The following is a 15,107-nucleotide window of genomic DNA, read 5'->3' on the forward strand; positions in this document are numbered from 1 at the left end:
GCTTCTCACTTGCTCCCAATCCCAGGCTGGCCTCAGACCCACTCATCCCTCTCCCCTCTGCTCACCAACACCAGCAGCAGTGCTGCTCTGGCCGTGCTCCACTGCCAGTGCAAACCCAGACCGAAATTTGCTTCAGAATACCTGATAGAGGATAAAAATGATTGAGATAATGCCAGTAGACAGCAAGACTTCTTTAGTGAGAGTGCTAAGTCACAGCTCGAATCAGTGATTGATCACCTGGTGGGAAGGTACTAAGGCAGGGCCAGCCCAGGGCTGCTTAGGTGCAAGCATTGCATCTGAGTGACTGGAGGGGATGGAGCCAGGATCCACCCTTTCACGGACTTAATTTAAGGGCTGGCAGGAGAGATGTGGGTATATTCTCTGGAAATCTGTGTCTGTCTGAAGTTCTTATGGGTCTTCTGAAGGTAAGTAGTTTCTTTCTCTTATTTTTATACCTGCTGTTACTACATCTAAGTAGATTTTTCACTTGCTGTAGCCTGATACATTACTGCTTTGCTATCTTGTTATGCTTTCTATTGTGTTACACCATATGCCTATATATCTTTTTGGCTGCTGAAGTTGCCTGGATTTATTTCTGTTTGGAGGTAAAGGCTTTCATTTCCAATTTCAGATAACTCAGGGCATTGCTAGACAAATTCAAATAAAGAATTAGAATTGTCTGGGCTTTTCTCTTTCTTTTCCCTGCACTTGGTTTTCCTGAGGTTCCTGAACCAGGAAGGCTATCCCAATGGTAAGAGTAATGTTCTTGCATAGCCTATTTTCCTATGTCTCCTTTTTTTCCCTGGGTGTCCTCTGACAGTTGTTACTGTCTTACTTTTCCCTATTGCAGCATGGATGTGCCCCTGTGCCCTGTTGTTTCATGCTGATAGTTTATTGTAGAGCTTCTTCGAAGCATGATTTTGTTACATGCTTAACCAGAAGTGTGAGAATGATCCCAGTTTAACAAATATTAATGAGTCTGAGCTGGCTCACAGGCCCTTCAGCATCCTCATGATTCGCTCCTCTCTTGCTTCACCTCTTGGATGTTGGTTCTAAGCTGAGCACTTTACATCTACAAGCCTTGATCAGAGCCCATGTCCCTCTGAGTGGCACAAGCACTGCAGGCACAGGGGCTTGGATACACTTGGACCCATTTGGCACCGAAGCCTTATCAGCATTCACTGCTTAACTCTGCTTCAAAAGGACACAATCTGGGAAATGGAGAATATGGGATTTGCAGTTGTGATGTTTCTATGAAGCATTCAACACTTTTACTGCAGGATAAAATGGGAGTATCAGTATTATGTGGAAATAGGTTTAGGTTGCAGTATAGGAGATCGTATTTTTACATATTTTCATTTAACAAGTTTAATGGTTTTTGCCTAGTTTAAAGGCAGAGATCCTGTCCTGGTTCCAGATTCCTTTAAACCTGTGAGGTTATGCTCTGTATCATATCTGCTGTTCTCTTTAGTACCAATAAAGTTATCTATCCTCATTTATCTGCGTATGTCCTTTTTTTTTTTTTTTTTATTTTTTAATTTACTGTACTTTATGTGAGATTCAACAAAAGAAGTGTAAGAATGGCCCAAAAAAGGGGCACCTCTAGTTCTTTTTGTTTCTCCAGTACACTACAATCCCAAAGAGTGAGCCTGGAGATGGCCATCAGTCCACCGTCTTGGAATAAACTCCATAGATAAACCTCCCATCAGCGCCTCAGATAGCCGTCCCTCTCTTTTCTTACAAGTAATCACCCTTCTTTGCTTAGACAACATATTAGACAATGTACTTTTGTATACTGTGGCTTTCCATTAGCATAAACAATACTGCCTGACCACTGCATCATTAAGGATGATCTGACTCCACTGTGGTTTCTCATGCTTATGGTGTCTTACACTCATATATCAATAAAGTTTTTATTGAATTGATATAATGTTAGGAGGAAGTTTCTCACACAGAGGGTGGTGACGCACTGGAACAGGTTGTCCAAGGAGGTTGTGGATGCCTCATCCCTGGAGGCATTCAAGGCCAGGCTGGATGTGGCTCTGGGCAGTCTGATCCGGTGGTTGGTGGCCCTGTATGTGGTTGGGGGTTTGAAACTGGGTGATCATTATGGTCCTTTTCAACCCAGGCCATTCTGTGATTCTATGAAATGTGATTCCAAATTTAGATTCCTGTATGGAGAAGCATCTGGGCACACTGTCCATATTCACCGATGGAAAGAAACATTAAGCTTGATGTAATTAGCTGATCTGCTGACCATACAGCCCAATGAGAACCCTTGTACTATGTGCCGCCTTGGAGGCACAGCTCTCATCCATTGTGCAGGCACTTTGAGGCAGCTTGGGCTGTACTGTCAGCCTGCACACTGATTTACAACAAATAAAAGTTACTTGAACAGTGTTTGTCAAGGTTGATTTACTTGCTTTGTTTGTTCGGGCTTTTAATAACAGTATTAGAAGCCTTTGTTCCTGATGGATTTGACATTGTGCCATTGGTTCATTAGGATTTGGTTGAGTGTTGTGCATTATTTTTAATTTGCACTCACAGTATGCTCTGTAATAACTTGGTCATGATTCTAGCAATAGTTGCTGTGAATATCTATTAAGAACAGTACTGATTTGTGCAATGTGTAACAGAATTCCTTGCAAAAGAGTACTTAGTGCTTTATGTCCTTTAGCACAGGAAAGCAGAGTTTCCAAATAACAATAGAATTTTTTTGTAGAAAATTGCTCCTGGGACAACAATAATGGGAAAGATTTCAGATTGGGTGGAAAGCATTGACACAAGCTGCTGTCGATGCCAGAAGTTTACATGGTTTCAAAAAGCAATTAGGCACAATTATAGAAGAAGAAACCATGAAATGGGGCTAAATCCTGATTGATGGAAGCTGGGAAAGGGTCTAGGGACAGATTGTTGTATGCCCCTTCCCCAGAAGTCTGATGCTGCCTGAAGAAAGCACTGTTCTCACCTGATCCAATACTCATAATTTCCTATGGTGTTAAATTAAGAAGTCTCATTAAGTACATTTAGGAAGAGAAGAGAAAAAATACCTACTTTCAGGTTAACAACTTGCAAGTTGTTGGGAATTTTGCCCTAAAATCATCCTTTGTACTTCGTTAGTATTCAGATCCTCTTTTCCCCATTAGCTTCCTTAGGAAGAACATACACATTGGATTGCACTACAATCACGGGCATTTGAATGCCAGCCGTGCCCTTAATTGGATGGAGTCTTGCCTGGTTGCTGGCAGTAGAGCACTGAATATCAGTACAGTTACTAGCCTCAAGTTCTTTTATGCTAGGAGGTGCGTTTTAGACAATGGGTGTTTGTCTGCTTTCAGGCAGGATCATGATTGCCGAACAGTAGAAGCTGGCTACTCAGTTAAACTAAACAGAAAAATTTGGTGGAGCACAAGCAATACTTTCCTTTGACACGTTAAAAGCATAGTCAAGTATACAGCAGCAAAAATCATACTCACTTTGTGCACAGGAGGCAAGTCCTGCCACCAGTGTGAGATCTTGCAAGGTGCTCAACATCTTGAAGTGTTCTGCATGTGCCCTCTCTTCATCTTGACTGCGGAGAAGGGAACAGTGCCTTACAGGAGGAGTTGTCACTGATGCTCCTGATGACTGTAATGAAACTGGGATACATGTAACAGCTTCTAAACAGCTAAAACTTCTTGTTATAGGGAGACCTCAACACAGTTTACCAGCTGGATTTAGTTATTTTAATAAAGCCTTTTTTTTATGAGATCTGAAAAAATACTGAAAAGCAGCAAGGAAAGACTTCAAAAAGATGTACTAGCAAACACACAAAAGGCTTATTAGTTTTGGATTGGGCTTTGAGGTTGTTTTGTTTTTGCTAACAGCACCTGCTTCCATTGATTTCTCATCTACAAGTACCCAAATAGTAGTCTCTCACACCTCCTGTATCTTGCTCTGGCGTCTCCCTTGCTTTACTGTGATGTGAAATTCCAGTTTCACTGAATATCCCTGCTGCTTCCATCTCCTTCCTGATTGTACCAGTCACCTCCCCTCTTATCTGCAGCCACTAATATTTCTGTGACAGCCATCACTTAGATGATATGGCAGCATTAGGTGAGCATTTAATGAACATTAATTGCTTCCTATGGTGACTTAGCTGCTGGAAATAAGAAGGCTGAACTATCGGCGTGTGAGCAGTCAGCCCTACAGGCATCACCATCAGAGTCCTAAGATGCATTTTGTTTGACGTGGGGGAAGTAGCTTTTCACAGATGACACCCAAGGCCACGTTTTAATTTTTCCAAAAATAAGTCAGGTTGTAGGAACTCGGTGGAAAAGTCATTGTGACACCACCTGGCTGATTAGTGATCCATTCCTTCTGTGCGAGCCAGCAATTATCAGTTCTCACTTACTTTGAAGCTAACGGGAATCAGAAGCTGGAGGATGCTGCCAAGATGTGGCAGCTTCCAGCTGTCAGGAAGGGGTGGAACAGCCTCTGTGTACATCTTCTTCCCCATGGCATCTTGCCTTTATCTGCATCCCTTCTGTAAGCTGTTGCTACTGTTCCTCCTGGTGTGGCAACATAATGTAAGAGACAAATGCGATCATTAAGTCAGGATTTGAATTTAGGAGCTGGATTCATCATTGATTCTCATCTCACCCCCTAGGTAGGTCACTAAACCTCTTTCCTAAGTTGCTCTGACAGAATTAAAGCTGATAACATCTACAGATACTGTGACACTCAATCAATAAATGTCTGTGAAGTTGTTTGTAAACAACAAGCACCAACTGCTAAGTCTAATTACACAGATAGGTTTGATAATCTTCCTCTTTTCTTTGTGAGAACTTCAGTATGACACAGATTAACCTTTTGATCCGGAGGGAAAAGAGGAAAAGATTTCTGCTGGTATTATAGACCAATGTTGGCAACAGACCTCTAGCTTGAAATATGACATCTCCACTGACATCACTAAATTTCCCATGGATGAGCTGACAGTGATAGTTCAGAACTCAGGGGAAAACTGTACTCTTGCAGGGAAGTAATATCAAGAGGGGAAAATATTATCTTCTGGACCATAATGCTTAGTTGTCCTTCCTGTGAAGCTTATATGGAGTATCATTAAACCTTTTCAGGTGGAAAGCTTAATATTTATGTAGCATTTAATGGAAATTATCAAGTAACTTGACAAACAGAAACCTTCACGCTTTTCTGAGGTAACTGTAGACCTGAATCCTCTGATATCTGCTAGCTAGCAAAGACATTTACCTTGAGAAGCCTGCCTATGTACCACTACATGTTCACATATGGTGTCAACTAAGCTCATAAGCACATGCCTGAAAAGGGAAATATCTTAAAGGAGATGAAATTTCTTAGAGATGTTTACTATTGCTGACAGACCCAGAACAGCACACCCCTACAGGACTTTGGGAGTCCTACTGTAATGTTTTGTTTCTGGATTGTGACCAAGGACTTCAAAGCCAGGAGGAAAACTGAGCCATGTATGCTGCGGGCTTAGAGTGCTGAGGCTGGCAGGGAGCCTCCAGCATTCGCAGCACAGCTCTCCAGTGTCTTCACAAGTGCCATAAAACAAATAATTGGATATTTCTTGGTGTAGAGCAATACAGTGAGTGCCACACAGCCTCTTTGAAGGACGTACTGCAGCTCACAGCATTATCCAGTCACTTACCAGGTGTTTTCTCACTTGCAGTTACTGCAATGGGGTTTTAAGTCAGAGGATGATGAGGCTTCAGAGCACAGCAAGAAGGGATGCTTGCAGACACAGGATGCAGGAGGGAGATGGAAGAAGCTATAAATGTGAGTTATCAGCCTGCTGACTGCTCCTGAGCAGCTACCTTAAGGTGTAGTAGCTCTGTTACCTGTTCTCTTAATACAGGGCCCCTCATTTTTGAAGCCCTGCCATTTCACTAGGCTTCACATAGCCTCACGACAGCAACGTTACTCTAAAAAGAAGACATTTATTTACATAAAACACTGTAAAGGTGCTCTACATATAAAGAGCAGGTTAGTGTTATCCGTACACAACATGAAGAAATACCACAACACAGCGACCTGTCGGTGTCGGACGATGTGACAGGCCGCCCCCTTTCTCCCGGTAACCTCTCGGCGAGAGGGTTCCCTCTCGCCCCGCCGAGGCAGCAGCACCCTTAGCGGCCTCCAGCCCCAGCAGCCCGCCCATGGGGAAGGCCATGCGGAAGGGACAGCATGCCCTCAGCGCTCGGAACGGGGCAGGGCCCGCATCCCCGCGTGGCACGGCGCTGAGGCGGCTGCGGGCCGATAGCGGCGGCGCAGGGCTGCGGGCGAGGGGCGGGGCGGGGCGGAGAGCCCCCGTGGCTGCCATGGCCGCCTCCCCCTCTCCGCCGCCTCCCTTAAATACTATGGGGCGGCCGTAGCTGTGTTGGAAGCCGCTGCCGAGCGCACTATGCGGGGTGTTATCATCTTATTCACGGCGTTAGGTACCACGCTGCTCGGCGGCTGTTTCCTGCGGCTGAACGGCGAGCGGCCCCTCCGAGCCAGGTAGGGGCCGGGGGGCCTCGCTCCGGGGTGGGGGAGCCCGAGAACGGCCGGAGAAGGAGGAGCGGGACGGGGAGAGCCCGCTCCATCCCGCGCGGTGGGCTCGGCAGCCGGCGGGGCAGCGCCCGGCGGGGAGCGGCTGTCGCCCGGTGGCGGCTCTTGTTGGCTTTGACAACTTTTGTTATCCCGTCTTGCTTGCCAGGGGCTGGGAGAAGAAAGCAGAGGTAGCGAACGTGACTCCGAAAGTGGTGCAAGCCTTCGGGTCTCCCTTAACATCCCTTCCTCAGACCGAGAACAGGTAGGGGCTCGATCGGCTGCAGTTTGCTTGGGAAGGTGTGCGGGAGTGTGTTTGCCATTGCTCCGGTTCGTGCATCCTTTTTCTTTGAGCAGCTCAATCGGAGGGAGCATAGGGGCTTGTTAGACTGAGAAAGTGGAAATTCCCATTAACTTCAATTTATTATTCCCTAATAGGGCCTCTTAATGATGGCTGTCACTCTGTCTTTGGTTTTGAGCCCGGTAAAATGTTGCATATGACAGTTTTGTTACCACACGATGTAGAATGTCCTGGATGCTGTGGGCCAGGTGTCTCTTATTCTCCTGCCCAGGAAGTTGGGGCTGGGTAGTGCTATGATCATTTTGCAATGGGTTATTTAAAAACATGTATTTCTCTCAAAGATCAGGTATATGAAGGCTTTTTTGTCTTGTATGCCTTCTTCTCATGTGTCTCTCTATCTGATCCCACACCTTGATCTTTTACATCAACTCAGATCTTTGCTTTGCAGCCTTTTATTTCATACTGTGAAGGTTCGTGTGAAAATAATTGGTGGAATAAGCTGTCAAACAAGTTGCCTGAGCTATTATCGGCATTAGCAGCAATGTTTTTTGTTCTCTTAAGTCTTCACACACTGTAGGAAAAGTAATAGTGCAGAAGAGGATGGAGTCATCCACATGTGAGATGTTGCTGTGTAAGAATTAGTTTGTAAATATTTTGCTATTTTCTTTTGCTTTACATGGCCTCACTGATGTTGTGGTTCCAGTTAAGAAATAGAAAGAACTTGGGAATTAGGTCTTTAGCTGAAATTGTGATGTCCTGGCTGTATTGAACTCAGTTTTGACTGTGCAGTTAGCCTTACTGAGACCAACATTTCATGCAACCTCCTGAAACTTGAGGTTGAAATAGCATATGCTTTCCCTAAGTGAATTCAAGGGACAATAGTCTTAATAACCAGCAGCATATGGTTTCTCACACATATCAAGTGAGAGCACTGGTGCTCCATGCCTCAAAATTTGGAACTACTGTCAGCTTAAAATGTCATTAAGAATTAGAGTGAAACAAAAGGAACAGAAGCAGACTTCTCACTACTGCTATGTTCTCTTTCCTGTGTTCATTTTTTCCCTTTCTGCTTTTTTTCCCCTTCTTTTCCACTCCTTACTAATTTTTGCTTTTGCTGTATGTGCTCTGTTCTGATTTGGGTTCTGTAGCTGTCACTCTATTCTCATTTCTGTTCTGTTTCCTGTTATGTCTGTGGTTCGTCTTTGTAACAGTCTTCCCGTACTCTGCCTTTCCCAGTTAGTTTGCAAGCTGCAGCCTCCTGCCACTCAGCTCTGTGTGCTAAACCATGGAGTCAAATTGACTAGAAATGCTGGCAGAAAGCACTTCAGAGAACAGAGCGTAGCCACTTCCCATCTGCTCTTAGTGCACTCACAACAGAAGCAAAGATAGTGGAGGCAACACATGCTAAAGAGGGATGAAAGTCCATGGCATGGGTGAGCTGGTAATCTCTGTAATAAGGCAAGTGAACGTGAGATTTTAAATGAATGTTTCTCATTAAACTGCTTGGAAGATTTTGTCGCCCATTTAGAGCTAGTTTTCCTCAGCCTGAAATTGTATTTTTAGTGACTCAGAGACTAGATTTTTAGTGACTTAGTGATTTGAATCGCTTAGTGACTGTGGAAGTGCAACTTCAGACTGTTTGTCTGAAAAGTTTCATTTCACGGTAGCTCTTATGGCTGTAGTGTCTTTGGAGGGAAGGCTTACTGGCGGAACCAAGGAGGGGATGTTCTTTCTCATGCGGGTGGCTGTGCTCAGTAGGTTGTCCTGATAGTAGTCCGTGGTGCATTTGGCATCTGATGAAGGAGAGAGAGCTGCTGGAGTGACCAGGAGCTGCGTCCTAATCCAGAGAGCAGCTGGAGTGGGCAGGGAGCCATGCTGGAGGGATTTGATTTAGACAACAGCTGGACAGGGCCTGGCTGAGGGCCATGCTGGAGAGATGCGATCCAGGGAGCATTTGGGCTCATTCAGGAGATTCAGACCAATCTCTCCATGATGAAGGTGGATGATGTGGGCAAGAGGGATTAGATTCCGGTTTTCAGTGGGATTCTGCTGCAGCATCCACAAATATAGCAAAAGGACAAAGAGTCCATGACTGAAATATGCTGTGTAGGTATTAGTGAATTTTTCAAATGAGGCAGTGTTAGTATGGTGATGCTAAAACCCATGAACAATCTATCAACACGTGCTTTCCAAGTGTACTTCTCCTAAAATACCCCAAAGGTTTTAATAGCGGTGCCTTGGTGCTGTATCCCATCCTGCATATGAGAATGTGCGTATGTGTTAGGTCAGACCCTGATCACTTCATCTGTCAGACTCATTTCTCTGGCAAGCAAGTATTTTTGTTCCCACCTTTGGTAGGAGGAAATTAAAAGGAAAAAAGCAAAGGTACTTTCCTTGTTGAGCTCCAGTCAGTTAGTAGGTGATTTTCAAGAATAGCAAACAAACCGCTGCTCTTACTGTGATCTCTTTTGCTGTTGGATGCAGATTTGTAATCAAACATCTCTTGAAAAATCTCCAAGCGCCTATTATACAGTTGCCTTGCAATAATGTCAGCTAATCTGCTCTTTCAGTTTCAGTAATTCTTTCACAGGGATGAAATTGAAGGATGAAAGGATGAGAAGCAGGAGATTGGTTCAGACTGCCTTAGATTTCTAGGCAGCTGCCATGCACAGCGGTGTTTAATTAGATGGTGACTAGGCACCTAAAGTCCTCTGAAGATCTGTGTCTTAATAACCTTGAAGATGTGGTTTGGCTCTTACAGAACATTTCATACCTATTTTCCTTGTCAAATATTAGAAATCTCCAACAATGCGACTGCCTCTACAGTGTGATTGCCAGTTTTTGATTTAGGCTTATTTCATGGTCTGCATCTGTTATAGAAGGATTTCTTACTGAAAACACAACCATTGTTAACAAGATTTCTTTAGTAGTCCCCAGATTTCTCCATGTGAGCAGTATCATTTATTTTGCAGTTCTGTCATTCTCTGGCAAATCATCATGCCTGTGCCTTATAGTATCTTCTCATATTTTAAGCTAAAACTGCAAGCATGGCTTGAACTCCCATAACCCAAGGAGAAGAAGTGCATCCAGAAGGGAGCAGTCCTGCACTTGTCCCACCTTCAGGCGCTTGGTTCTCTCTCTCTGGCTGTGTTTATGATAGCATGCGTCTTAGCGTCATGTCAGCAAAACGGAAGGGTCAAGGCTGCTACTGCTGTTTTGTCTGTGATAAGAGGATCTGAGTAGTACTGTTTCTGTCATGAAGTTCAGAGTGTGCTGTGTTAAACCTGAGATTCTAGCTCCTTTCGTACTGTGACATGTAGAGCAGATCAATAATGCCAGCTGCTACAGGGGAGGTGAAAATAGTCTTCTCAAGCACCATGTGTATACATTTTATATACAGATAATAACAAGGCAGCAGTTTGTATCACTTATTTTAGGGCATTCGCTTACTATTTTCCTAGCTAACTACGTCTTTGTGGTATCAAGGCAAGCACAGTATAGAGACTGTTGAGGTAATTGAGCAGTGGGAGGAAGTGATTGAGGAGCTATGAGTAAACAAGTTAGTATCGATACAGCGCTTCACAATTCTCATTTCTCCAGTTCCTCCCTCAGCAGCAGATCTTTATGCAGGCCCAGGGAATAAACAACTATTCCTAATTAACTATGCTACAGAGACCTGTACATTCTGTCTCCTGTCAAAATATTGCATTCTGGCAGGCAGAAAGGGAAGATTATAAGCAGTAGCGTAGTGTGTTGCACAAACAATTTGCTACAGTTTAGATTAGTCAGCATTGGTGGCCCTTTACTAATTTTCCCGCTGTCTTAGCATTCATTCCCCTCATTTCCAAGCGATGCATGCAGGCATATTTTAAGAGCATATTTCTAATGCGTGCCTTATGTATTAGTTTTGTCTAAATGAATAGGTGTTCAGTTGAAAGCTGCTGCCAGGACATATTTATGTTCTGACAGTGGTGAAAGGTTTCCCAGCCTTTTTCTGTTCTGTTTACTTGGTCCAAGTGAAACTGCTCTGTCATTCTGTCTGTCACACACTGTTGTAACATCATTTTGGTGTAAGCACCTTATTTTTTTCACTCTTCCTACTATGAGAAACTGGATATTGCTTGTCATGTTGTATGTCATGCGGTTAATGGATTTTATAAATAAAAAATATCTGATGTTATGTATAATGCTGGTGAACACACTGAAGGGCTACCAAATAATTTCAGAATGAGGTTTGTCTTAAAGACCTGATTTAGCATTCCTTAGATAAGCAAAACCTCTGGGAATCTGAACAAGGATAGTAGGATACATCTCTTTCACAGTTACTGTGATTAATGTTACAAGACAAATTCTTACTCCTATGGCTTGATAGAGCCATTTTATAGTCCATTTCACCAAGGATTTAAATGGTGTATTGCCTTATTAATCAAGGTGTTGTGAAGCTTAAAAGCACTGCTATATTCTTATCATCTGATTCATTTGAAGTGGTGTTAAAGAGAGCAACAAAGATCAACCTTGCTAGGGAAGTGTGGGCTACTGGTTTGTGACGACTAGTATTCAACTTGTTGAGTATGGGATTCAAATATAAATGAATCTCTTCTGTATAGTGTTGTTTGATGTCAGAAAGATATAAATGTACAGATTTGCATGCAGAAACTGTACTGTTCAGCTGGAGAAGCTCAACTGGAACACAGATAAGAGGTTCTGTGCTGTTTCAGGGAGAAAAGAATGGAAAGACAGAGGGATTCTGCTGGAAAATGAGTAAATAAAGCCAGTTAGTGGGATTTTCTTCTGGTATTGAGCGTGGTCCTATCTCCCTCTGAAATCAGGGGTGCAATTCTTGTTACTTTTAGTGCTGCCAGACAGCCTGGTCTTGAAGCCTTCTGAAAATCTCATCCCACATTCTTTCAACTTTTACAACTGTTTGTGTAGGAATTTTAGAGGACTGGCCTTTCAGCCCAGGGCATATAATTATTACAGTATAATTCACAATACTATGCTTCTGAGTTTTCCCCTATTTTTTCCCACTATCCATCTTTTTTTCACCATACTTTTTCCATCCATCCATTTTTCTACTCTGGTTGATTCTTATGGGGTTTGGTTTGGTTTTTTTGTTTTTCTTTTTTGGGGGGGAGGTGGGAGGAGGGATGAATTTGTTTTTAAAGGGCTTCCCTTTTTCCAGCTGTGTCAGCACTCCCCTCAGATTCCATGTTAATGGAGGTACCTGCTGATTCCCTTCTAGTCTCAGGACTGAATGCTGTAAGCACAGCAGAATGGACTCTGCACTTCCCTTAGAGTTTCTCAGTTTCTAAGGGTATCCTGGAACAACCTACTTCTCCATTCCAGTTGCTAGAACATGATTACAAATGGGATGATCAGATGACAGTTTTTCTCCTAATTCCCTATTTTCTTTCATTTTTTATCACCATTCCCCCAGGGGAGGACAGGTTCTTCTTGAGCTGGATGCACGGACTTAAAGGTTATTCACCGTGGGCAATTCATTTCCCATTAATTTTTTGTTGTTGTTTAAAACTTCTATTTCATTTGCATCAAGTGACTGTTTCAGGACCTAGGCTCCATCTGAAGTCTGTTCACTTCACGGAAGTGGGTGCAATCCATGTTTCACAGATTTTTGCAGCTTAAGGAAATGTTGTATGTTGTCTTACTGTGGGTAAAATATAGGATATCAACATGCTGATAAATATGGCATACGATCTTAACATACTGTGGCTTTATTAAAGTACAGATGGCGTACTTTCTGAGTACCTAGAATTGCCATAGGAAGGATGTGGCTCTCAAGCTGTTGGTATGTGATTTAAAATAAAAAACCTTCTTTCATACTTGGGTCAATAAAGTTGGCTTTGAGAACATCCAGCAGTCTAAGGGAATTTTAGCAGAAATGGCCATTTTGTCTGTTTTGAATGTTCAAGCCAACAGAATATAACATGGTTTTCACTTTGAATTTTCATTTACTTGAAGAGTTTGCAAAATGAGCTGCATGTCACCCACCTGCGAGATGCGTTATCTGGTTGCACTGAGGAAGTTGTAGTGCAGTTCTTAGTATTGTACTGAGATTGTCGTCTTCTAGATAAATTCATTTAGTGATAAATGTTGCCTAGCATGACTGTCCAAAGTTATGAGAAATCTAATCTGAATCTGATGTCTGCATAACTCTGCTATGAATAATGCAGAAGTTGGAATGCCACTTGCACACCCCTTTATATTTGAATGCAAAAATTTTCCACTCGTGAAGCAGAAGCCACTCTAATGATGAAACAGGAATTCAGAAGTTTCACCTTTACTGGAAGAAGTCATTTTTTGAGTGTCTTGGAAAAAAAAAAAAAAAAAAACAGTTTTATTTATCTTTTAGCACCGTATAAAGACTATTGAGTAAATTTTATGGGGAAGAATACACAGAAGAAGCATTTTGGTGATCTGTGTTCTGCCTGCATTGTATGGATAAAGAATTTGGGTGAAAAAGCATGTTGGGGCCATTCCCACCAGTCTTTGTGTGGGCTGTGGAAAGGGAAGGCTCCTTACTGCTTTTCCTTCCACTGATGGCTTTAAAACTGATTTATTGGGGGGTGGGAGGGGGAAGGAATGGAACTGTAGTTTATTTTGCTCATTCTTTTCTTATCTGACTTCTTCAACTTGTTGTATTGTTTTCAACTTACTTAGAAGCATGGCAGAGGAAACATGACTTAGTACTAACTAAAGTTGTTTGGGATCAGGTCCACCTGCTGCTTCTGTCTCTACAAAACACTCGGGCCAAGCTGCAGTAAACCCATGTACCTGGGTTGTAAGCAGGGCATCTGCTGTCGCTTACTGTGTCAGCTCTGTGGAGCTGCACACCTGACCCTCTGAACTGTGTGCTCTAACAGCCTTCTGCCGTCACGTTTGTGTGTCATTTGTTGAAAAATAATTAGATAAGAAGCTGAACGTGAAATCAGCAGCGGAGCTCTCAGCAGGTAGTGCCAGCTGTTACTGTCTGTTACAGCCTCTGCAGAATTGAAAGGACGGGGTTTACATTGTGCTCTTACCAGTCCCCTCAACAAGGGACATGCAGACTGCATCGTTCCTTGGGGGCACTGGATGTATGCTGGGAAGAGCTCCTTGATGGTGGAAAGACATTGAGAGCTGGTCTCTCTCCTCTGCAGTTTGCTTCATGGCTGAATTGCTCCTTGTTTATGGAAAATTATGGGCAATAGAATGAGAAAAAAAAAGGTGCTTTGTTTATCTCGTCCATTACCAGACAGTTTAGTATCAGAATAAACAAATATTTATCCTGCTTTTTCTTTTTTGGTCATGTAATAAAGAGCAGTGGTCACAATCTGGAACACCAGAGGTTCCTCCTGGACCTCAGGAGCACTTTTAAGGAGAAAAATTTTAAGAAGAATTTTAAAACAAATTCTGGATTTATTTTTATTTTATTTTTGCCATGGTAGCGAGTTATGTGGCCTGTGAAGGCATTTGAGCGGGGAAAAAGCTGGTAAAACAGGGTGGAACAGGGTGGGGTTGTATAAAGTACCAGTTGTGACGTGAGAAAGAGAACAGATGTGGAGCTGAGCTGGAAGGCAGAGAGATGCGCTGTACTGGGTCAAAATGGCTGCAGGTGCCGTGAGATAAAGTTGTACTCTGCTCTTTGGCCTATTCCTTACTCCTCCCTTCAATGGAAAAAGGCCTCAGAAAAATTAGTTTGTACCCCATGATGCGGTTCCCTTTACGAGTTTTATATATCTGGTAGTAAAGTTAAAGTTGTCACAAGTGTAACCTTGAGCCAAAGGCTAATTCTAATGCAGGATCCTTGTAAAAAAAACCTGTTTCTATGAGGAAATGCAAATAAATTTTACTGTAGGGTAGATAAACTGGTCAACTCCAACAGTAGCGAGAGCTTTATGGAGCCGACAAACAAACATCTTGTAGATATGTAGTATTAGTGGGTGGAGGTGATAAGTTTTGTTCCTTGTTAGTTAAAGAATGATGATGCAGAAGCAATCTGTGTTGTGGTTTGAAGCGGGAAGACCATTTAGGAACTGTGCTGTAGCTCACACCCAGGCATGAATGTGAGTGTCTGCATCTCCTGCATTTCTAGTTCTGGTTTGGGAAACAGGCCACAGTGTCCAAGTGCTCTGTAAGTAGTGAGGCAGGTGTGGTGTGGATGTGGTGAGGAACAGTGAACATAGAAATGATGGAGGAACGATCTTCATGAATGACATGGTTTTGTAATGTTGTTGTCAATATTCCACATCATAACATCATG

The 15,107-nt window shown here is 43.0% G+C and overlaps 1 protein-coding gene across 2 annotated transcripts in view; it reads left to right on the top strand.

The window, feature by feature from the left end:
* The first annotated feature begins 323 nt into the window (after nt 1–323).
* The window catches only part of ST8SIA6 (ST8 alpha-N-acetyl-neuraminide alpha-2,8-sialyltransferase 6), a 51,190-nt gene continuing 36,406 nt past the window's right edge, over nt 324–15,107 (top strand). The window contains exons 1-3 of one of the 2 annotated variants that reach the window (XM_015853435.2): nt 324–425; nt 5,690–5,796; nt 6,716–6,811. In XM_015853435.2, coding sequence (XP_015708921.1) covers nt 5,795–5,796; nt 6,716–6,811 — 98 coding nt within the window. In that variant the 5' untranslated portion in view covers nt 324–425; nt 5,690–5,794. Of the gene's footprint in view, nt 426–5,689; nt 5,797–6,305; nt 6,517–6,715; nt 6,812–15,107 lie in introns of those variants that run through there. The other variant, XM_015853434.2, reaches the window with a different exon arrangement.

This window comes from Coturnix japonica, chromosome 2 (genome assembly GCF_001577835.2).
Source record: "Coturnix japonica isolate 7356 chromosome 2, Coturnix japonica 2.1, whole genome shotgun sequence".
NCBI classification, from domain to species: domain Eukaryota; kingdom Metazoa; phylum Chordata; class Aves; order Galliformes; family Phasianidae; genus Coturnix; species Coturnix japonica.